Genomic DNA, 22931 nt, shown 5'->3' with positions numbered 1-22931 from the left:
TATCCACGGTCAGCCCTCCATATCCTGCTTATTTTAGAGCTGGGAGCTCCTTCAACCCCTCCAGTGAGCACAGCACCGTGCTCCAAAGCATCAGCAAGCACTGAAGGAGAATCCTTGTGCTTCCAGAGGTCCCAGTCCTTATTCCTTCCTCAACCACCAGCTTCCTAGTGCTGGCTGCTCTTCTGCCAGCTACTGAAATTATGTCACTTACCTCAGGGAAGATTCACCAGGCAGACATTTAAAGAGGTGACACAAGAAATAAACCAGCCTGGAACAGCAAATTTCCCGTGTCTGAACTCTTTTGGAGCCTTATGAAAATGGGATGCACAAATAAGACTCCCTTCCCTTCCAGACAGCTTTAACTTGCATTAGTAGTATTTAATCAGCAATTCACTGCTGACCTTGGCTGCATTACAAGGAGGTATTTGCACAAGGATGGAAAGATTTTAAACAATTTATCCAATGAGTTGGATGCAAACAGGCTTTTCTTTAAACACCAAGCACACAAGTCCTTAGGCGAGTTAATTTTTTGTTAACAGATTTATCACAAAAGGAAAGTCGTGTGTTTCTTTTCTGTTGAATAGGAACTCAGGCTTCAAACAGAGAAATACTTCAGAGCAAGGATTGAGTGGAGACCAGAGGATGGTTATTGCTTTTAAGGAAGCCATTAATAAGAGATAATGTTATTAGAGGTGAAGTTCTAAATACATTTTCACCATGCCAACTTGGGTGGCTGAGTGTTGACACTCAACCTTGACACCTTCCCAGCCTCTGCCAGAAAGAAGCCTGTTAGCCACAGTGCCAGCAACTGCTGCCCCTCTCAGAAGCAGCTCCCTGCAAGGCAAAGGCAGGCACAGAGACCTGGAGATAGCCACTTCCAGCCTGGCTTTGATTCAATCATTTAAAAGCTCAAGGTCTTGCTGTTACTTCATTAATAGGGAACACCAGCACAAGCTGTGTATAGTTCTAGCATCTTACCAAAGACTAATAAAGGACGGGTAATGTGCTGGCCCATCCACAAACCTCCTGCTGGCTTCAGCAGGGCTATTCCCATATTTAATGAAAGCACGACCTGCACGGTTTGGAACCGAGATGTGTCTCTACATGCCATGCTGAAGAGATCACACAGATACTGTGAAATGAAGTCCTTGCTTTTCATTAAGCACCAGAAAGAGCAGATTTGCAGCAACCCAAAACAGGAGCCGAGCTCTGAGCAAGCCAACCACAAACCCCAACATGCTCCATTTCAGAAGTCAGCACCACCACAGACAGAGCCAGCCGTGCTCCACTCTCTCTTCTGGCTCTCCTCCACATCCCTCTGCACAACCCCCAAGGCGTGGACTTCCTGCTTTTCCATCATTTTGCCACTTTAGTAGTCTCCTCCTGAAGAGCACATAAACCTGCCAATCACAGTTCTGGGCTGCAGGTAGCTTTTAGTGAAAAAAAGGTAAGAAGGAATTTAAATTTTGAGGCACAGATGCTTTAAAACACAGTCGTTTATTATTACAGTGAAATATTCAAACAAAACCACCAACTTTTTATGGAAACAATAAAAGTGCAAATGTATTTTGGTATTAAATAGGAAATGAATTTATAAACGTTTCATTAAAATGGGCTGACACTTTGAGCCTAGAAACACTTTTAAAAAACCAAAACAATAGCAGCTCAACACTTCAGTTTTATCTTTGGTCTTATGATTAACCAGCAAAAAATAGTTGTACCAGGAATGTCCACTACAAACAAACATGTAAAATTTACATTACTCTGCAGAGATTCAAAATCAAAAAAGGAATGTTTGCAAGATATTTGGTCAGATAAAATATAAAGCCTTTGAGAAATACACAGCATTTTTCAATACAAAATGAAATCACAGATATGAATTTTGGTACTGTAAATGAACTTAACTCTCTTGCAGGTGTGACTCCTCTTCCCAATCAACGTTCAATAAAAACAACTTCATTTGCACAATCTTTGCAAAATTAGGTTGCAGGTAAGAGAACCAAGAGCCCACATTAGTGCTAAGTAACATGCTCTTTTTTCTGTGTTTGTGTTTCTGTTTACACACACACAGGCAACCCCACTGAATCCACAGCACATTATAACAGCTACAGCCTTAGCAAACAGGTATTCATAACCTTGTTGTGTATCCATGGGCTGGGAAAGGAGGAAGAAGGCGAAAGTCCCACAGGATTACTCATATGGGTCAAGTTCTCTGTGCACCTCCCTGCAGATAAGGCCCTATAACAGCTCCAGCACACAGCAGGTACCAGTGCTGTCGTGTTTCTGTGGAATAAGATGAACACTGTAACAGAAACCCAACTTCTATCAGCTCCTTTTGTCAGTCATATTCACGAGTGCATGCTTTACAACAGATGAGGAGAACACATTTAATATCTCAGTTGTACAACTGAGCCACCAAGTGCACACACATTGCCTCATGGCAGGATGCCCCCTCACTTCAAGAAGGCTCAAACAAGCTTAAGGTGAAAGCAAACCCATGCATTTTCTCCATCATGAACTCAAAACATGCCTTGCTGAACAAAAACTCACACTGAAGATCTGCCTGCACAGCTAGTAAACTGAGGGTTTGCCTCACTTTTTATCCTGATGGATTCACCTGCTTTGGAAACATTGTCAAAGCAAAACCCACCTAAATCTCTTTACCCTACACTCCAAATCCACTTGCTTTCAATAGTTCTCCTCCAATTTTACCCCACATCCTTTGGCTTTTTTGCAGGACATCTTCACTGAGAGTTTACCATCATCCCCACTCACCCCTCAGCCCAACTTCCATTTTCTATACTATTTACATTATCCACCATCTCTTCTTGTCATGCATTTTCCAATGCAACTCTCTCCTCCTGACCTAACTACATTTTAATGAGAAAGTCCTTACCAAGTCCATTACAGGTTTCCATGTATTGTGGCAATACTAAACAAACATACACCCCTTTCCAGAGAAAAGATCCCTTTTCAGAGACAGGGATGCAGAGACATAAACAGACAGACAGCTGACTGAAGCGGTCATGATGCCAGAATTAACAGCTCAAGGGTTTTTATGTCAAGAGTTCAGGCAGCCACAATACCCTGGGCTGGCCATCTAGTTCTTCTTTGGGCAAAAGATTCAATGGCTTTGATTGCAGAACTGCATCTTATTTTAAATACCAAGAAACACATGCCTACAAAAATAGTACATATCATGGTCTGCTACCAAAAAAAAACCCCAAATAAACCAGAAACACCAATGTAGCTGACTTAGTCTTAAATACCATGTGCAAAGAACATTTGATCAATACTACCTATAAATACACTATTTGTATTTCTAGAAAGAAGCACAGTGCTTCGAATACAAAAATAACCCAGCTTGTGGGTGTGACCTATGCCATAATTACCTGAAAATAAGACTGCAAGAGCAGTTTTAAAAATAGACAGAAGTAGGCAAACATCTGCCTAGGGAGTGTTTCCATTTAGAAAAATAGATTTGTATAAAGCTTAATAGATTTTGCAAATGTTTGTTTCATGCTGATGCACAGAACTGTGAATAAGGCACACCAACACATCAGGGAAAGGAAGAGCAGGTTAGTAACTTCAAGTTATCCTAAAGCCTCCCAGAAGTTACACGTGGTCCTTCACAATTCATTCGAGAGTGCTCCCTCAGGACACAGCACGGCAGGTAAAAAGGCACATGCTCAGCCTCCTGAGCACCAGCAATTCAGCAACACATTTTGGGACTTAAAACATCAAATACTTGAGCAGATGGCCAAATAAAGCAAGGACTTGAAATTCTGAATTTTCTGACACCCTGGCAGACCTGCACTGGGAGCTAAGGCCACTCGCAAACCTGGCTGCATTACAATTCAACAGGTTATTCCAGCAACTGGGACATAACCAGACAAAAAGTGGCAATTATCTGCCTGATGTTTATACTTAGAGGACACCAGAATCTGTAGCCTAAGAGTGCCACTGTACCACAAATCAGTGCTTAATAATTCTGAAGTACCCTGAAATATTTTACTTCCTTTTTCCCATAATAAAATAACAAATTGCTATAGTACAGCACTAGAAAATCCCATCAAGGTTACTTGGTTCAAATACTGACACAATCAGATGACTGGTTAGGCAGTCATCCAAAAATCCCACCAAACTCCTACCAGGGAGCAGGAGGGTGCAGCAGTCAGCTTATGGCACTGAGATTTGGACTGGTTTAAGGTTTGTTCCAAAATATAATACAGAACTTCTTATTTTGTTGTTGGTCCTTGAGGTAAAGCATATTCTAAGAAAATAATACTTGAATACAGAAACAAATAATAACACTCAACTAGAACCCACAAACAAATGAACCTCAGAGTATTTCTTTAAAAGGTTTTCCTTGGGATAATTCAAACACCACTCCTTTAACAAAATACTAATGCCTCCTCAATAGCAATATTTAGTGCAGCCAATTATCCTAAAAATAAGGCCTTTGTGAAAATAAAGTGCTATTTGTTTCCTTCTATTTGCATTTCAATCCTTCAGTACAACCTTCACTTGAACACAAATGTGAAGCTAGATTCTTCATCCTGTTATGAGAGCAGTTTCACTTCTTCCCTCAGGTTTACATTAACATGTGTTACATTTCTATTTAGCACAATGTGCTCAATTACCCAGGAAATTTAAAGCATGGCACTGAGCATTTCAAACTGTGATCCACACCCATGCTCTAGTGCTCATCACATTTTAAGAACATCTTGGTACATTGATGGGGGGGTTGTTTGCACTTAGAAGATTTTTAAATCCCAAATGGATTTTGCATCATAAAAAGAAAATCTCAGAAAAAGCTCGGTTTTGCCACTAAGACAAAAAGTTAACATGAGATTTCTAAAAATGTCAGTTTGAGCCTTTTAGTTTGCAAACTGTCGACTGAAGGCAACACTTGACAACCAAGGCATTTCCCCAGACATGTCAACGTTTCCCAACGTACAACCAATGAGATCAAAGAACGAGAATCACAATTCTAGTAAGTCTTGGCCTTGTCTTCTCAGCTCAGGAACCAAACGACAGAAGCGCATTTCATCAGTCCCACCGTCCTCAGGCAGATGCAGGCTCTTGAAGCACCAGCAGGCCGGCAGTGTTCGGTGCCCCATGGGTGACACCAGCTCACTCTCCCGGGGGCTCAGCGATGTGCCGGCACGGGGCGGGCACCGGGCGCAAGTACCGGGGGCTGCTGTACATCCTGATGATGTGTGGGGCCTGCATCCAGGTGCTGAGCAGTTGGAAGGCTACAAGGTCCAGCATGGGCCCGTCGAAGGCAGACAGCAGGTTCACGGGGGCCGCTTCCTTGAGGAACCGGGGCAGCGCCACGGCCTCGGGGATGCTGGTGTTGCCCAGGAAGAAATCCATCAGCACCTGCTTGCGCAGGCAGTCCCTGAGGTACAGCACCAGGTCCTCCAGCCGCTCCACCAGGAACCGCTCATCCCAGGCCTCCAAGGGCCCCTGCAGCAGCAGGGAGAAGAGGGCCGTCTTCAGTACGTAGGAGGAAAGCACTCGGCCCCACTGGGAGCAGAAGGGCTCCTCCAGGCCGTGCCTGCGGAGGTCCCGCAGGCCCTTGAGGATCTGCAGGCACTTGAGGTGGCAGGAGGAGGCCGGCGCCTGCTCCTTCAGCCAGCCCAGCAGCCGCTGCTCCTGGCGCGAGGCGTTGAGGCCCCAGAGCGCCTCGGGGGCCAGGGGGCCGTGGGGGCCGTCGGGCGGCAGGGCCGTGAGGTAGAGCGCGTCGCCGAGAGGGATGGCTGGGATGAGGCGCACGGCCATGGAGATGTGGCAGCAGACGTAGTCGGAGCAGGGCAGGATGTGCAGCGTGGGCGGGTGCCCGGGGCAGGCCGAGAGGCTGACGCGGCAGCGCTCCTGCAGCCGGTACCGCACGGCGCCCAGGCACCGCTGCAGATGGCCCTGGAACCAGCGCAGCACCAGCCCCGAGGAGAGGTGGCTGCGGCCCTGCAGCTCCACGCAGAAGCCCTCGGCGAAGGGCCGGCAGCGTCGTGTCCAGCCGTCCCTCGCCCGCAGGCCGCAGACGAAGGCGCCGCATGGCCCCAGCCCGTCGGCACAGCGTGGCTGGGGCTCCAGGTGCCGCGGCAGCCGCAGGGGCACCAGGATGTCGAAGCAGTCTGGGCTCCGCACCTTGTGCTGCTCGTAGGCGCTACCGATGCACACGAAGTCCCCGCGCAGGCTCAGGGCCAGCGGGCCGGGCTGCAGCCCCTGCGCCTTGGCGGCGCGCACCAGCTCGGCCACCACCCGCCCCACGTGCGCCTTGCTGTGCCCCAGCACGTGGGGCGACACCCGCAGCTGCCGCGCGTGGAACCGCTCCAGGGCTCCGCGCCGCGCCCCCGCCGCCCACCGCGCCCCGCCGCGCCGGGGGCCGCCGCCCGCCGCGCCGCAGCAGCGGGCGAGCAGGCAGCCGAGCAGCAGCAGCGCCGAGCCCTTCAGCAGCGGCACCCCAGAGCCCGCCGCCTCCGCCGCCTCCGCATCCCCCGGGCCCCCCGTGCCCTCGCCGGCCGCGCTGCCGCGCAGCGCCTGGTAGAGGCAGAAGAGCGCGGTGCAGAGCGCGGTCAGCAGCGGCCAGAAGCCCCGCACGCGGAGCGGGGAGACGGGCAGGGCGCGGCGGGGGCTCGGGCCGCGGGGGGAGCCGCCGCCCGGCCCCGCGGGCGGGGAGCGCCCGCCCCCGCCGGCCCCCTCCTCCGCCGCCCCGGCCGCCCCCAGCGCGGGCCGCGCCGCTGCCCCTCGCCCCGCCGCGCCCCTGCCTGCCCCCGCCGCCGCTGCGCTGCGATCGCTGCCGGCTTCCTCTTCCGAGGGACGCGGCCCCGCGTCAGCCGCCGGCTGAGCTCAGAGGAAATGCCGCGGGCGGCGGCCCGAGGGCCGGGGGCGTTGTCCGACGGGGGCCGGCCCGGGGCGGGGAGCGGCGCCGCCCGCGAGGTCCCGATTTCCCGGTTTCCCGGTTTCCCGGGTTCCCGCCTTCCCGCCCACGGAGCCCCGGAGCGCCCGCGCCGAGCCCCGGCTGCCCCCGCAGCCCTGCCCGTGCCGGCCCCGAAAGAGGAGCGAGAGTCGGGGTCCGTGTCCCCCTCACTGCAACAGCGCCCTGCAGTGTGTTTTGGTGAAAAACTGCGAGTTTCTGTCCCCCCACATGAGGGGACGGCGGTGTCAGGGGGAGCACTCCTGCCCGGGCTGCGGTGCCGTGTCACAAGCTCCACGTTGCACGTTTTTCCTCAAATAAAAGTGTTACAGGCCTGTCCCACGGCAGGGGAGTCCCTCCCCTGCCCAGCTTTGCCTGAGGGCCTCGGTGCCAAAGGAGCAGCAAAGCCAGCAACGCCCGGGCACCAGGGTGTGTACGGGCTGCTGCCGTACCAACAGCTGCCTGCAGTCATCGAATCATTCAAAAGCCTTGGGTTTTTTACCTTGTGCCCAAATTATTCCGACATTAACAAACGAAGTGGGAAGAAATAACCCCGGGGGTTAAATCTACACAGATATTTGAGGTAATTTTTAAACACATAGTTTGCTGGGAGTATGTTAAACTGTCTCAAATATTGATGGGAACAGGGTCATCATCCTCAGCTTCTGTTTGCTTAATAAATATTTACAGAGTTTTGAAGCTGTTTGCTGAGGTTTAAGCACCATCATGTAAGCATTCTGTTCGGTTTAATTTCGGGTGATAAAGTTCCTATTGCTGCATCTGCACGGTGGCTCCACAAAGGTGAAAAGCAGTTCTTGAACACAAGAGACTGAACACGACAAGCTGAAAATGCTGTAACAAGGAATGGGTCAGAGAATCAAGAGATATACCATACAAATTTTTGGTTATGTAATTTGTGTTTATATGAAACAAAATATGACTTCAAGTACATAAAAATCATACTTGACAGGAAGTAGCTTATGTTGCATAGCCAAGATGCTGCACACAAAGTCAAACTAGGTAACCAAGGTCAAGCAGCCTGAATTAATTCACAGGCAACCAAACTAGGGTGAGAGTCAAGAGTACACTTGAGAGATACAAAGAGAAGTCCTAATCACTGCAACTCTGACTCTTGGAGTTACAATCAGGAGATTGGGGATTTTTTTAAATTAAAAATAAAGCAGGTGTAAAGGCAAGAAACCATAGGCAATTTTATAACATCTCAGCCAGCAAAATATTCCATGTCCTACAACCAAAAGCATGTTTTCTGACAGCTACAGTCAGCTAAGTCCATAGCCTTGCTACTCAGAAATATCATCCCACAACAGCCATATCTTGCAAAGAAAACAAAGCATGTGAAAAGCATCTTTCTTCCCCACTCCTTGTTTCATGTTTTCCTATATTTCTTCACAAGGCTGCATGAGGGGACAAAAACATTCATTGTTCTGCTTATTGCCTGTGACCCATCACTTGATTTTGTCCTGCACCCCCAAAACTCCAAACTGTTTAAATAACACAGCTGTGCTGGTATTAAACCGATCCTTCAAGATGTTTTATTGGAAAATACTGTTGAACTCTGCGAACCTTTGGCTCATACATTCAATTTTTACTAGCCTGTGGTTTTTTTTTTCACCCTCCAGCCCAGCATGTTTCACATGCCTTCGGGCCTTGCTCCAGGCACAGTGATTTTTCAAGACAGGCTGCAGTCTCTTTTCATGCGGGGCTGATTTGATTAGCTGCACCACGGCCACGCTTAGAGACAGACAGCCACATCTGCAGGAGCTGGCACAGCCCTTCATGCCTGCTGCCCAGGGCGGGACCGAGAGCCTACCAGCACAGCAGTTATCCCCGTGGGACTTGTGCACAGGGCAGTGCCGCAGCTTCCCAGCCGGCCGTGGGCCCCAGGAGCTGGAGAAAATGCAGATGTCAGCCCAGGCAGTGGGACAGGCCCAGGGGCCAGCTGGCCGAGAGCGTGTGACCAGCCACACCAGGCCTGGCAGTGCAAACAGGCTCAGCATGTGCTTCTACCTGCCCAGGTGGTGCTGGGGCTGACTCTCTCAGGCTGCAGAGTAACAGGTTGAATGCTAATAATGTGACCTTAACATCAGAACCAGAATGAATCCACAGCACTGATTTTTACTACCACTGTTTAAATTACTAGCTAGTCCTTTCTCGCCTCCTCAGCCAGAGGGAAGATGAAATCTGTAGAGCCTGGGGCTGATAAAAGATGTCCAATGGCCTCTTTTCTGGGACCATGGCTGCTTCATAACTCCCTGAGCACTGGGTGAGTCTCTGGGAAAAATACTGACTACATCAGAGGTGGGAGACATCCCAGAGGTGCTCAGCTTTCTAAAGTCTTTAATAGCAGTTGCATACTCAAGAAAAATAATAGGTTGTACACTAGTAAACATGACCTCAAAAGTGTGACCAGAGAGAATTCATAACATCAATTTTTACTACTATTGTTTAAATCACCCATTGTTTAAATCTATGTTATCTAAACACTCACTCCAGAATGTCCCATATACAGGATATCCTGCTCACTAAATAAGGAATAATGTTATTCTTAAACAAGTTGAGCTAAAAATAGATATCCCAGTATATACGGTCTGCGTGATAGCTCTAGGGGAGATTTGCAGAGGCAAAAGAAAGCAGTGGGTTAGAGCATCCATTAAAGTTTCTCCACAGTTGGCAGTATTTCATACATGTGTCCTGTTCTGATTCATCTGTTCATGCTACAGTACACCAGCCCTGGTCAGACATGTAGGCAGAACGCACCATCCGAGGAGTAGAAGGAAGTGGTAGAAAGACAGAAGGCATGAACAGGTGATGATATTTGTCTGATGCTTTTATTATCTACCTGAGACACAAGCCTGAGATTTCCTCCCAGCTATCCCAGGTTGGTATCTGCCCTGCTGAACCAGAGCTGCACATCTCTACTGCAGGTGCAGGAGGAAGTCTCTGGGGATCCCCTCCTGCACCAGTGCTGTACAGCTGCTTTTCTACAGCAAGTGGGTTATACCTCCAGCTGCTTATAATGCACTCTCAAACAGTCTGTAGCAGAAAAGTACAAGAATTGATTGCAAAAAAATACAAGTCTGAATGGTCAGTCACTTGAGTTCATGTCCCAGTCATTACTCTTCTAATGATTTCCTCTGAAAGCAAAGCTGCCAGCACATCTCTCCCCCAGCCCACTGGATGGTCCAGCCAAGGAGATGCCACGATCAAAATAAACATCCTTTGTCTGCCATTCCTCTGACTCCTAGATTTTATGGGATACTATTAACTACAATACAAACCAACAGCATCAGACAGACATAAATTCATTTTTTATTGTGGACTAATGAATCTCTGCCAGTCACAGCAGCAGGGGATGGGAAAACAGGAGAGGGTGTCTTGCTACCACAAACAGCTGAGGGAGTCAAACCTCCAGAGCAGTACATGGACGTGAAGGAGTTTGGGGACTAGGGGTGTTAGTGCACATGAACTCTTAAAATATGTTCTGTTTACTAAGTCAGATGTGCTTGCCACCTCTGCCAGTCTGTTTGCTCACTAACTATCAGCAGGGCGTAGCACTTCTTAATCTGAGAGCCTGCAAGCAGACCAGGTTGCTATAAACCACACGCAGCCCAATACAGGATTTCCTTTCTGTAGAAGGATGGCTTCCTGAGTAATTCATAAACCAATCTCTTGCCCAAGCCTGTCCTTATCACAAACAGAAAGGTCCTGGCTCTGTGCTGGTGATCAGTACCAGCATCGGCTGGTTCATTTCCAGCTTGTCCCATATCATTTGAAAACCCTCAAGGATTACTTTTTTGCATAGAAACTTGTTTGAGTAGGGCATTTATACTTACCCATTACATGGCATTCAGGAAGACACGCCTATGTGTTTCCAGCTAAGCAATGAACCAGGAGCAAAACCCCCAGGCCATCTGCATCAGTGTCATTGGCACGCTGAGTTCTGTCTGATGAGCTGTGACTGTGGCACTCTGCTGTCCCATGGTCTCCATGAAGCTGAAGTGGCTCGTGTTGTGAAGAATTCCAGCTACAGCATCATGAAAAGGAAACACCTTTCAGCAAGGAGAGTGCAAGTACACAACCATCATACAGAAGGGTTATCAGCAGTAATGGTGAATGTTTCTCACATTGAAAATGGAGACATGAAAACTCTCCAGGTCAAGCCTGAAAATCTTGCACTTGCTCTTCAAGTTCAGTATTTGATATAACCCACATTTGAATGACAACAGTCACAGCTTCCAGTGCTGTATCTAAACACTCCAGCCAACAAGCCCTGCTAACTCTCCGAGGGCAGCAGAGGAGGTGTTCATGCTGTGCTGGTGACAACACCCCAGTGTGTCACCTTCCCATGCAGGAGCCTACTCAGCCCTTCCCTTTCCCTGCCACCCCCAGGGCTCAGCAGATGTGGGTCTGACGACCCCTACTATGGAATCCCCAGGTTTAAAAAGCATCAATCAGGTAGAACTAAACCTTGCACATGCTTGTGTTAAAATACTTTAACAAAAACCAGTTTAACAGCAGTGCTTATCTCTGTGAGCAGGCTCTGAGTAAACAGCACATCACCCTGAGTCAGCAGAGCTATATAATAAAGCAGCACACACTGATATGTATTTGCACAGTCACTTCCACTAACCCATCAATAATGAAAGTCAGTTGTCATGATAATACTTCCATTTGTAATTTGTTACCTCTGGAGCAGACTTTGATTCTGTGTGCAGCTCCCTGAAGCAAGGCACTGCTGGGTAAGGGGCACTGCTGGGTAAGGGGCACAGCTGGACTTGCCAATGACCACGTTTCAAATAAGCAACACCTTATAAAATTATTTTAGAAGCCAAGGAAAGCAAAGCCCACAGAAAATCAGACCAAACTTACGTCCAAGAACGCAAAGAAAAATGAAACACCTAAAATCCATTAAGAAGTTGTTTGATTTAAGGCAAATACAGATGGGTAGTGCCTATGACTTCTGAAACCTCATAGCATGCAAGTCTAAACACAGGGGTGGTAAGTAGGGGCATGGGTGCAGCTCCAGAGACCAAATAGATGTTGGTCCACTTTGGATTCTTTCTCCCTAACAACAAACAAACAAAAGAAAGCAAACAAAAACAGATACTGAATCAAGTCTGTGCTGGTGTGCTGTAGCAATTTCAGATCATTGACTGTTTGTATGAGAAGCAGATTAATACCTTGGTATGTGAGAGAACTCAGGAATGAGTAACTGTTCCCTAAGATGAACAGGGTGAACATTGAGTAAGAGCAGAGTGTGGCATAATAATTGCCAGATGCAGGAAAATTTATCATTGGTTTTACAATGTGGATGAATATTTTCTAGGAAATCTCTGCAAACTTCTCTTGGTTTTTATGCTGTTTTCGTAACACATGCAGGTCGTGTGTGTTGTTTGTTCTAAGTTTCTCTTGTCTGTGATAATAAGGCTGTTTGGGCTTAGGTTTTTTGAGGTTTTTAGTAAATCAGAAAGACAAATGTGTTAAGAGTTCTGCTGATTATTCCTAACACACTACAGGTCAGCCTGGAATTAGTAGTCAGTATGAGATGACACATGGAGGGTGTATCATAACACATCATCTAAAAGCAAAGGCTGTAGCAGTATCACATGTATTTTGGTAAGTGTAGGGAGATAAAAAGAGGGAAGAATATAACCATGAATCGTCTTGTTAGTAGGAAAGTCATGGAAAACAACACCCAGGGCTTTCACCACTGGGTCTGGTGAGTTATTTCTGTTGGAATACCAACTCTGTGGAGAATGATGAGTCAGTTGGAAAGAAAGAATGAACTACCAGGTCACTCCAAAGCAGCAGCTTCATATAAGTATTTTTATCCCAAGAGTTTGCAACGTCATATCCAAGCAATGTACCAGATGAGTCCAGGTAGCTGCTTCAGCAGTTATGAACTGTCAGCTGAAAACCAGGCCATACTTTTTCTGCCCTGTCCATGGAAAAATCCCAAATGGAAGCAGCAATCCATAGGAAAGCTTCAATACTCATAGCAGCTTACCAGGATTAATCCTCTTGCTGGTCATCAGCCTGAAACGTCCAGTGAGCACTGGAATTCATGTCACTTCTGCTGGAGAGGACCATATGTCCCAGCTTATGCTGAACTAGTGCTCTGTGCTGCAAGTCTCTGCGTTTATGACAAATGATAAGCAAACACAGCCAGCCACAAAGTCTGTGTATAAACACATGTATCTGTCATCTTCCTCTGCAAGGCTTGGCTCCCCGAGAAGGCAGAACTGATTCTCATGCATTATCCCTCTAAGCATATGCCCCATGTCTTACAAGAATCTCATATTTTGTGTAAACAATAGCACTTGTGTCACTTAAAATTGAGACATAATTATTCATCATTAGCAAGTATTGCTGCAATATTTGGGTGGGAGGAATTGAAAAGCAGACGGTTATTAATTTAAAAAAATCACATTTCAACCACATCCAAAATCTTCTTCAACCACCTTCGAAGTATTCAAGTAAACAGCATTTTTCCTGCCAAAGTCAGAACAATAAGAGCTGACAAGATGAGATGTGGAAGACAGCTCCTCATCTGTCACTAGCACTTAGCTTTCCAGGTCAGGGCTGGAATCCAGCCATTAAGCTGCACTTGCAGAATAATCTCACCAGTGATTTTAAGTCCTGCTGCTGTTCTTTTGCTGGATAAAAAACCCACTCAGAAGCAGCAAGGTCAGCACATTTTCACATACCAGGAGTGCTGTATGGTTAGTACAATAATACAGCCACAAGGGAGATTCAGCTCCTCTCAAACTCTATTTCCAGTGTATTTTTGCCACAGACAAGTCTCTAAAGCCTCCAACAAGTTTACCATGGAATATCCAATTATCCCCAATGCTCTTGGGCTCAGAGTTAAGCATAAACCTACATCTCTAGTACACTTGCATGCAGTGGCCTTCTCTTAGGCCAGCTCTAAAGCGAAGTCCCTTTCTCGTGGGAATGCTGCAGGCTGGTAGAGGACAGACCTTTGTTAAACACAATACTGTCACTCCTGAGAGGAGAGCGGGCTCTGCCTGCCCTGGGATCCACAGCCATCAGCACGAGGAAACTTAGGATTCCTGACACACCTGGTGAGCAGAGGCTCCTCTGTTTTGTCATTTGGGCATTAGTCCTGGGAAAGCAAGTTGTGCGTGTTCTTCCCCAGAAGCTGGGTGCCACCTCTGGAGCACGGCTGTGCCCCACAGCTCGGAGGAAACAATCTATCATCAGCAAGATGAGAGACGCCCTAAATTACACATAGGCTACTGCTTTAAAGGGAAGCTCACTTTAATGCAGAGACAGCAGCAAAGATCAACAGGACTGAGTCATCTGCCTTGACACTGCATGTCTGTCTGTGCCTATAAGCAAAGGCTTTTCACTCCACTAAACGTTTTATCCATTTACATACAGTCAGCAGCCTCTGACTATGCAGGTGCCCTCAAGCCACATGCTTGGGATAAATTCTTGACAGCTTGCTAAAACACTGCTGGCAGAACTTGTCTTCAAGGTGAACTGCAAGAAAATTCAAATCCCCCATACCCACTGCTGCCTCTGCTCTGACCTGGACAGCCCAGGCAGGTGGCTGGCCAGTAGCCACAGAGAAAACAGAAAAGCACTTTTAGTGCCAGAAATAATCTTTTTATTACAGCCCAGAAAAGTATTTTAAATATGAAAACCACCCACTGTATGTATGAATTGCTTTCATTAATATCTTGGTCTACACATGTCCACCTGTACCATAAAATCAATAAATCCATCTGTCCTAGGAGCAAGTAACACTGAAAAACAAATCACTGACATGCAAACAGTTGGGTGGAAAATACCTGCAAGGAAAGAAGACATATGAAGCCTGAAGTCTAAAACAATGAGAGTGTCAAGGTGGTCACTAGATGCATCCCTTCCTTTCCTCTCTGTGCCAGTCCAGGAACCAGGCATTGCAAGGAGAGCTAATCTGAATGATCTGACAGTTGCCTAAAACTACTCAGAGTATTTACCAAGATAGTGGAGGCAAACTCTTCTCCATGGTGCTACATGGCATAACGAGCAGCAGCAGTGACAGTCTTAGGAGGTTCAGGATAGATATCAGAAAAAAAATTGTCACTGGTAGGGTAATGCAGGACCAGAACAGGCTTCCCATGGAGGCTGTGAAATTTCTGTCCTTGGAGGTTTTCATCCCGTCTGGAAAAAATTACAGCTGACCTACTTTAGTGCTGGCCACAGTCCTGCTTCCAGCAGGAGGTTGGACAAGATGACCTCCAGAGCTCCTTTCCAAGTAACACTGCGTGACTCCTGGGCTTCCATCAGAATATCATTTACTTCCAGCTAAGAACAAGCACAAGTAAAGGCAGTGCCATGGCTGCAGTTTGTGAGACAAAGACATTCAGAACCAAAACCCTCCATTTTTTAAAGTATCAGCATAGGTGTATTAATCTGCATCCTAACAAAACAAAACACTGCTGCTGCATTGCTGGACACAGAGGTACCATCACCTGCTCTGCAAAACTGTAGCATAAGCTGATACTTCTCAAAAACACCTGAGGTGAGCAGGAGGCTGCATTTATTGAAAGCACCTAACAGCAACTGGACTTTTCCTTCTAACACAGTTAAGTTCTTTTAGAAATACATTACCCACTGAACCTGAACTGTTAATTCATTTACTCAACATTAGATTAGCCCCACAACTCTAAAATAAAAAGAGTATCAGCAAGTGTTCCCCGACACAAGCTAAGTTCTGCCACTTTGGAAGTACAACTGCTAAATCCATTTTTCATGTCAGACACAATGAAAACTAAGTAACAAATAGAAAAATGGTAGTAGCTTTAAACAATCTCCTCCCTTATGACACACATTCCTCCTTTAAATTGGCCAATATTTTTTCCTTAGCCCTTTAAGGCTCCCAAGCTAAAAAGTATGTGCAGAATTCAATGCAAGTGACATGCCACAGCTTCGAAGCTAGTGACAAAAAATGACTGGCATTTAAAATTATGTCTTCCCCAAAGTCCAGACACAAGGCAGATGTGTATAGATTAAATAACTCCTGTAATACTAAGAACAAATAGAGATGTAGAATCCATGTCATCCCCAGGACAGGGACCGTATGGCACATCCTCAGCTGATCTGTGTGCTCAAGTGAGCCACACAGATTTACTCCAGACAAAAATGAAGCCCAACCCAGACAATGGTTTAGCTCTCTGCCAAACAATCCTATGAGTCTCATTTTACATAATTTGCATCGTAAATCACAGAATCATAGACTGGTTTGGGTTGGAAAGGACCTTAAACCTCATCTCATTCCACAGTTCCCTGCCATGGGCAGGGACACCTTCCACTATCCCAGGTTGTTCCAAGCCCTGTCCAGCCTGGCCCTGGACACTGCCAAGGATGGGGCAGCCACAGCTTCCATGGGAAACCTGTGCCAGGGCCTCCCCACCCTCATAGTGAAGAATTTCTCTCTTCTATCTAATCTAAACCTGCCCTCTATCAACATAAAGCCATGAACCCTTGTCCTATCACTACACGCCCTTGACAAAAGTCCGTTCAGCTTCTGTCAGCATCACCTCGTTAATCCCAGCCACGGGGATTTGATTTCTGCCCGGCTGCGGCTGAAACGTGTCCTGGCACAGCCAGAGCTGCACGTCTGGGGCATCACACGTGAGTTCTGCAGTGCCTACAGACAGTGCAGGGATCCTGCTCCAGAAACAGCCCGAGTGCCCAGCGCAGTGTGCCCGTGTCACTCCCCTCCAACGCCAGCGTCACCTTCATCTCCGACTGCGAGCAGCCCTGGAGAACAGCGGCCAGGTCGTCCCCAGCACTGACTGCAGAAGAAACCAGCAAGAGGTGAGATGCTGATCAAAGAGCAGGTAGCAGCCCTACAGCCCTGCACACACACACAGATGGGCACCTGCTGCTCCTCCTCACTGAGAAATACAACTGCTTCTGCAGCAGAAAATCGGGATCAAGCCCTGGCTTATCACCGGAGCCAGAAAAGACCTCATTACTTTGAGGGGAAGGATTTAATCCCACTGCATATTCCAAACCCCAAATTATGTGTGTATTTATCATTTACAAGGAAGCCCCAAAACTCAAAGGCACAGTGAAGACCCTGTCATCTTCCCCACTCCCTGTTCTGAAAATGCAGCATTCCACAGCCTTTCTCTGATCCAAGCTCCTCTTCCTCTGTCAACATGACCAGAGTTCACTGAGGATCACTATGATAACAGACTTTACAAGCTATATACTTTGGCCTCTGCCTGCCATTAACCCCTGCTGGGATGGCTGGTATTACTCAGCTTAGTTCTGCCTCAACATAAAAAAGTAACTACAGCCTAGCAGCAGCTGTACAATAGAATTGTACAGCACTAAGCACCTTTTGTTCTTTTGTAACCTTTTACCACTTGTTTTAGTCTTTCAAAATCTGAAACAGGTTTTTAAACAAAAAAGGGTCCTTATTAATGAGAAAAATGAAAAGGAACTCGATTTTCTATGCAAAACAACAACAAAGAGTAAACTGCCAGTGAGCAGAGAAATGCACAAGCTTTGGAAGGGGCAGAACAGCCCATCCACACTTTAATGGATGGGGAGAAATCTGCTGCTCCATTAAAGAAAGAACAAATCCTGCTCAGAAGCATAAAGCAGATTTGATCTCCCAGTTCATATTTCATGCTTGCAGCTGGAGACGGTGTTACTGTCTGACACCCTTCTCAAACGTGCAGGATGTGTTCAGCTGCTGAGGACAAAGGACTCTCTATGAGCACTTTCAATTACAACAGATATGACCAAACACAGGCCTCACATGGCAATTTCTTGCTATTTGATGTTCCCAGCCCCTAACCAAACAAAATACATTAAACATGAGATTTGTTTCTTAAAAATTGTTGCCCCAAGTGAGCAGTGTGTGATGGTCTCAAGGGCCTCCCACACCCTGGACAATCACATGAGCATGTCTGTCACTCTGACAGAAGCCAATCCCACCGCTGCTGACCACCGCCACAGACACGTTCAGAGAATCTCTGCAACCCCAGCCTTGGATAATACCAGCCTTCAGCTGAGTACCAGCTCTCGAGGAAAGCCCCATGGATGCCTTGTCCAGCTTTCAATCCTGATGTCATGGCTAAAGGACCAGGAACTGTCTGGCTCAGTTTCCAGCCGATGTCACAAGACCATTGTATGTATGGGCATGCAGTGTGTGGCTTTGAGTCAAAATACACCATGCCCTGCCCTCCCCCCCTGCAATAATGGACTTATAAAAGATGCCATGCCATGGTGTCCCTGGTATGAAAGGCTTTACAATGGACTATTCATCAAGCAATCTTTTTTCCTTCTTTTACTCAATTATTAAAGCCCATGACTTGCACAAGTGCACTGCACAAGCTTCCAGCACCACTTGTTACCCCTTTAACCACTTTATAGTTAATCATTCTTTTGTGCTGATTCCTCTCTCCTCCAGATTACCTGGGAATTTTCCACATGCATATTGAATACTTTAGAGAAACTAAGGCAAGAAATCTGCTAGATGTAACTTTTGTTCAGAGAATTGGTCAAATTAGGGAAGATACTGCATTAGTGTAATAGGATGCACCTTTAGTAAACTTGAGTTTTCACACACATTGCTCACAACTGTCTGGGGCTAAGGCAAGTAAAATGAGACTCCCTTTGAGTTATTTTCTGATTATGCAGTCCCTGAAAAATCTGTGCTTTAGCTTTGAATTCCTCTAGTCAAGTTATTCCAGTGGGTGTGCAAACCAGTCACAGATAGAGAACCAAGTGGTACTTTGATTGAACAAAGTAAATAACATCAGTAGTTTGAGTCTAACAAGGTGACACTTGCAACAGTTTGATAGAAATTATTTTTAAAGCACATACAAAGTGACAGTCATAACAAAATCTCACAGAACAGGAGTTTCTCTATATTGAGATTTAACCTTCTGCCTAAGCTCCTTCACCAAAAAAAAAAATAAAGGGTAGACAATCCTCTTTAAGAAGCCTTTCACATCAAATCACACACCAATCAGCACCCACAAACACTAACAGAGCTACTAAAAAAGGCAGGCTCAGATGTACCTGGATTAAATGCTGTCTGAAGCAAAGTAGGATAAGCTTGAAAGCTCTAACGGAATATTGAATGCAACTCCACAGTGCTCAAAATTGCTCTCTCCACCTGCTTTATGGCAGGGATCAATTCCTTACACACACACTCAGGTAAAAAAAAATGCAAACCAAACAAACCCAAGCAAATACCAAAAAAACAACAAAAAACCCCAGCATAACAAAGAACAACAGAGTAAGTAAAATTCTATTTAAAGAATTCAGAACTGTGCCTGAAAAAAAACCATCCCAAAACAGAAAGAAGTCCTTAAGTAAAACTGGTCTTATAATACCCATTTTTATTCAAGATGGACTGAAAATAAATACTTACTATTACTTCACTTACCCTGAAAACAGAACAAATATTCTTCTTTGTCAGTATTAACCATTTCAAAATGAGCTGATGTGCTCCAGCTTATTTCAAGTACATATAAATTTGAAGGCAACAGAGAATGTCTTTATCATTTTTATGTGTGTGCACAAATATTGTATATATAAATCATGTACATACATATTTTGCTGCCACCTTGTGAACAGTCTCTGAATAGGGAGGTTTAGTTCATACAGACTCAATTCTGCCCCCTTTATTCACGTTTAGCTCAACTGACTTTAATCTAGATACTTTTTAAATGTACTCATTTGTGACAAAGGATGGCTGAATCAAGTGCTTAGTGCAGAAAAATTTAAAAGGCTGAATAAAATAGCTGAGTCTTCCACAATTTCCATACACTTTTGTGTCACAGTTTATTGCCACAACTATTATGCAAAATATAACTAAATTCGTTCTGATAAAAATATTGCAGCTTTGCATCCAAGTTGTATGGCTGTCTTCAAAACAGAATAAGCTGGTGTCTGTAAAAAGAATAAAAGATTAAATACATCTACTGAAGTGCTTTGCTTGAACTAGATTGTGATAAGGAATAGTAATCACTATTAAAAAAAATCAAAGTAAAAACACATACTCCCCAAGAAAACCCCACCTGTATTTGCAGTCTAATCTATCAAAGAGAAATCAAAATTAAGATTTATCAACTTTGCAGAATATTTCCATTTCTCCACAAGTGTAAGTCAAGAGAAAAACCAGAAGTTACACATTCCCCACAGAGTTTCCAAGTGAGCACAGAATTTAGTTCAGTATTTCACACTTCCTAATAAGATGATGCCTCCAGTTCCCAGCTGTATGGACAGCACCTATTAGCCTTATCTTCAAAAATATTTCATCTGAACTGAAATCAAAAGAAAATCTAAAAATTTGCAGAGGATATCCCTTAGGAAAAAAATCAAAACACTTTAACACTTGACATGAATTCCAACAGATTCAGTTCTGATCTAGAGCAATGGAAGTTATAACATGCAGGACTTTCCTATATGTATCTTTGGGGAAGAGTATCAAGGGCCTTATTTTGTGCTTCTCGAAGAACCACATCCCAGTCTCTAGGTAAGGAAGGCAAGAGCAGCACATCTACATCCCCACTGACAGCAGCAATGAGCCAATGTTCTACTCACAGCTTCTGCATCGTGCTCCAGCCCAATGTCGTGGTGCTCCTGCTCATCGTCCCGGAATTGCTTTATTACCTTGAAAAACAGCAATTACTGAGTCTACTTTGCAGAAAAATCGAGGCAGCCAGTACACACAACTAGATGCTGTTGTCCACTGCATGTACCATGGCAAGCCAGGGTCCCTCAAAAACTTCTCTGGGCAGCTGGGCACTGTCCCTGCCCAACAGCTTCACACTGCTTTTGGTTTCCTCACTAGTTCTCCTCATACTGGCACTGTGAATAAACTCCCTGCCTGGATTTTTCTCGTTGTTTTGTGCCATCTCCACCTATTTCACTGTATCATTATCTTCAGGGGTGGTATTTCCCTGGTGCACCTCAGCACAACCCTGGTTACTTCAGACACAACTTCTGGAACAGTAGGATACACTGGAATGATCAGACTTTGCTACACGTTACACTGTGCACAGCCCAACACACCGGCAGCCAGCAAGGCTGGAAACGAACCAGTTCCATGTGCTGCCTGTGGAAACAGTTCAATCTCCCACAAACACCCTACAGGAGTGGGTGTCCCAGTTTGATACCTAAAATGCTTGGGGATTTATTTGCTCACAGAGCTGACAATCAGCTCCCTACACACTCTGAGCAGCATCCAGGACTAGAACATGAACAGGGTGCTGGCTGGCAGCAGTGGAGGCAAACCCCCCCAGGCTGCATCAAACACAGCGTGGGCAGAGGGGCTGGAGAGGGGGTCACCTTGAGCTCACCCTGAGCACTGTGTATAGCTCTGGGCCCCACAGCTTAAGGGGCACGTGAAGGTACTTGAATGCCTTCAGAGGAGGGCAACACAGCTACTATGCAATCACATTTCCTCCTTTTGTTTCCCCTCTAGACCCTTCCTCTCAATTAAAATTAATCAAAGCATAATTCTCCCACTCAAAAAGGAAACACTGCATTACTGAAAGCATGCTGAAGATAACCCAACATATGTTTTAATTTTGGTGCTTGATCAATTTGCTGAAGGAAAAAGCATCCTTCTGTTTTATTAGTTTCTGTTGACTTCAGCATTCTAAGTGACAGAACAAAAAGATCAACAGTAAATTCTAAAAGCATATTATTTTTAAAAGACAAAATCACATCAGATAATTCAATCAATTTGTTAAACTACTTTTCAGTCATGGTTAAATACCTGCAATAGTTCTTTGTACTTTTCTGGATCCTCTTCTATTAGAGTTCGGATCTGGTTGTTGTAGTGCTCGGATATACTCTCTTCCACAGCCACTGTGCAAGCCATTGCACCCTTCCTTCCAAGCAAAGCACTTCCAGCCCCTGGCATTGGGGTACCAGACACATGAATACAATGAAATCTGAAGCAATACAAATAATTTAACGCAACTGAAGACTTCACAAAACAACAACAGTAGTTATTGTACAAGCTCACCTAAAACAAAACCTGCTACATTCCAGAAAGGCAATAGAACAGTAGGTCGAACTCTGTATGCAACCATGAGCTCATTGAACTTTTTCAGGTGGTCTTTTTCTTGATTCCACATTTGCTGCAAAAGAGCCAGATCACAGTGAAGCATAAAACCCCAAGAGATAAACATTTCCAATAAAACTAATAAAACCCAAACCAGCTCAGGCCACATATGCTGTGACAGCTGAGACTGTTTATAAACCCACACGTTCGGAAGCGCTTAGAACAAAAACGGACAGCAGCGTTGCCATGAAGGCTACGATCGTTCCCCGCCATCCGGCCGCCGTTAACCCAACGCAAGCGGAGCAGCGGCTCAGGTGCGGCTCCAGGCGCTCACCTGGATGACGGGCCCCACGCTCGACCTGCCCAGCACGGCCATTTGCCCCGCATAGATGCGGTTCGCCCCGTACTCCCCCGCATGGTCCACGCGGATGATGCGGTCTATGACGGGCTTGTTGATGCCCTCCAGCGCCACCCGCGCGCTGCACAGCCTGAGGGAAGCCCCTCCGGCGGGCAGAGGCCGCAGACCTGTCGGAGAGACAAAGGTGACGCGAGCTCCGCCGCCGCCCGGTCCTCGGCCGGGACGGGCCGGCGGGCGCTGCCACCCGGGGAGCCGGACGGCTTGAGACGGTCCCGGGTGGCGGCACGGGGGCCTGGGGGGCGGGCAGGGAGCGAAGCCGAGCCCGTACCCGGCCCGCAGCGGAAGGGCCGGCGCCGCAACAGCGAGCACCGCAAACCCGGAGCCACGGCCGCCGCCATAGCCCTGAGAACAGGGCCCCTGCGCGCCGCAATGACGCCATCACCGCGCGCCACCCTCCCGCCCCACCACGATTCCGATTGGCCCCGCGCCGCCGCCGCACTGGACAGCGCAGCTGTCAATCAAAGCCGGCGTCGCCGGTTGCCGTGGGAACGAGGGCAGGCGGGAAGTGCGGCGGG

The 22931-nt window shown here is 46.6% G+C and overlaps 2 protein-coding genes across 2 annotated transcripts; both read right to left on the bottom strand.

Moving 5' to 3' along the window:
• Positions 1 to 1494: 1494 nt before the first annotated feature.
• On the bottom strand, positions 1495 to 18011 carry ITPRIPL2 (ITPRIP like 2). The gene is made up of 3 exons (XM_069030317.1): positions 17858 to 18011; positions 16613 to 16752; positions 1495 to 6849 (listed from the first exon to the last, which is right to left on the bottom strand). Exons 1-3 carry the CDS (start codon positions 18009 to 18011, stop codon positions 5137 to 5139), a joined length of 2007 nt encoding a protein of 668 aa, XP_068886418.1. The 3' UTR covers positions 1495 to 5136.
• Positions 18012 to 19305: 1294 nt separating this feature from the next.
• On the bottom strand, positions 19306 to 22772 carry COQ7 (coenzyme Q7, hydroxylase). The gene is made up of 6 exons (XM_069029685.1): positions 22685 to 22772; positions 22333 to 22523; positions 21960 to 22074; positions 21708 to 21847; positions 20528 to 20596; positions 19306 to 19873 (listed from the first exon to the last, which is right to left on the bottom strand). The coding sequence occupies exons 1-6, from the start codon at positions 22752 to 22754 to the stop codon at positions 19796 to 19798; spliced, it is 663 nt and encodes a 220-aa protein (XP_068885786.1). The 5' UTR covers positions 22755 to 22772; the 3' UTR covers positions 19306 to 19795.
• Positions 22773 to 22931: the final 159 nt, after the last annotated feature.

Source organism: Aphelocoma coerulescens, chromosome 14 (assembly GCF_041296385.1).
Source record: "Aphelocoma coerulescens isolate FSJ_1873_10779 chromosome 14, UR_Acoe_1.0, whole genome shotgun sequence".
Classification (NCBI taxonomy): Eukaryota; Metazoa; Chordata; class Aves; order Passeriformes; family Corvidae; genus Aphelocoma; species Aphelocoma coerulescens.
This window is presented reverse-complemented; position numbering and strand designations above follow the sequence as displayed.

Excerpts from the sequence above, each read along its gene's own strand:
- ITPRIPL2 (XM_069030317.1), bottom strand. The coding sequence starts at position 18,011 with ATGGGGCTTTCCTCGAGAGCTGGTACTCAGCTGAAGGCTGGTATTATC. Across the intron at positions 16,753-17,857 it reads TGCTCATGTGATTGTCCAGG|TCAGTGCTGGGGACGACCTG; the intron begins GTGTGGGAGGCC and ends TTTCTTCTGCAG. Across the intron at positions 6,850-16,612 it reads TGGAGCAGGATCCCTGCACT|CCGGCGGCTGACGCGGGGCC; the intron begins GTCTGTAGGCAC and ends CTCTGAGCTCAG.
- COQ7 (XM_069029685.1), bottom strand. The coding sequence starts at position 22,754 with ATGGCGGCGGCCGTGGCTCCGGGTTTGCGGTGCTCGCTGTTGCGGCGC. Across the intron at positions 22,524-22,684 it reads GCCCTTCCGCTGCGGGCCGG|GTCTGCGGCCTCTGCCCGCC; the intron begins GTACGGGCTCGG and ends TCTCTCCGACAG. Across the intron at positions 21,848-21,959 it reads TGTAGCAGGTTTTGTTTTAG|GGGCTGGAAGTGCTTTGCTT; the intron begins GTGAGCTTGTAC and ends CCCCAATGCCAG.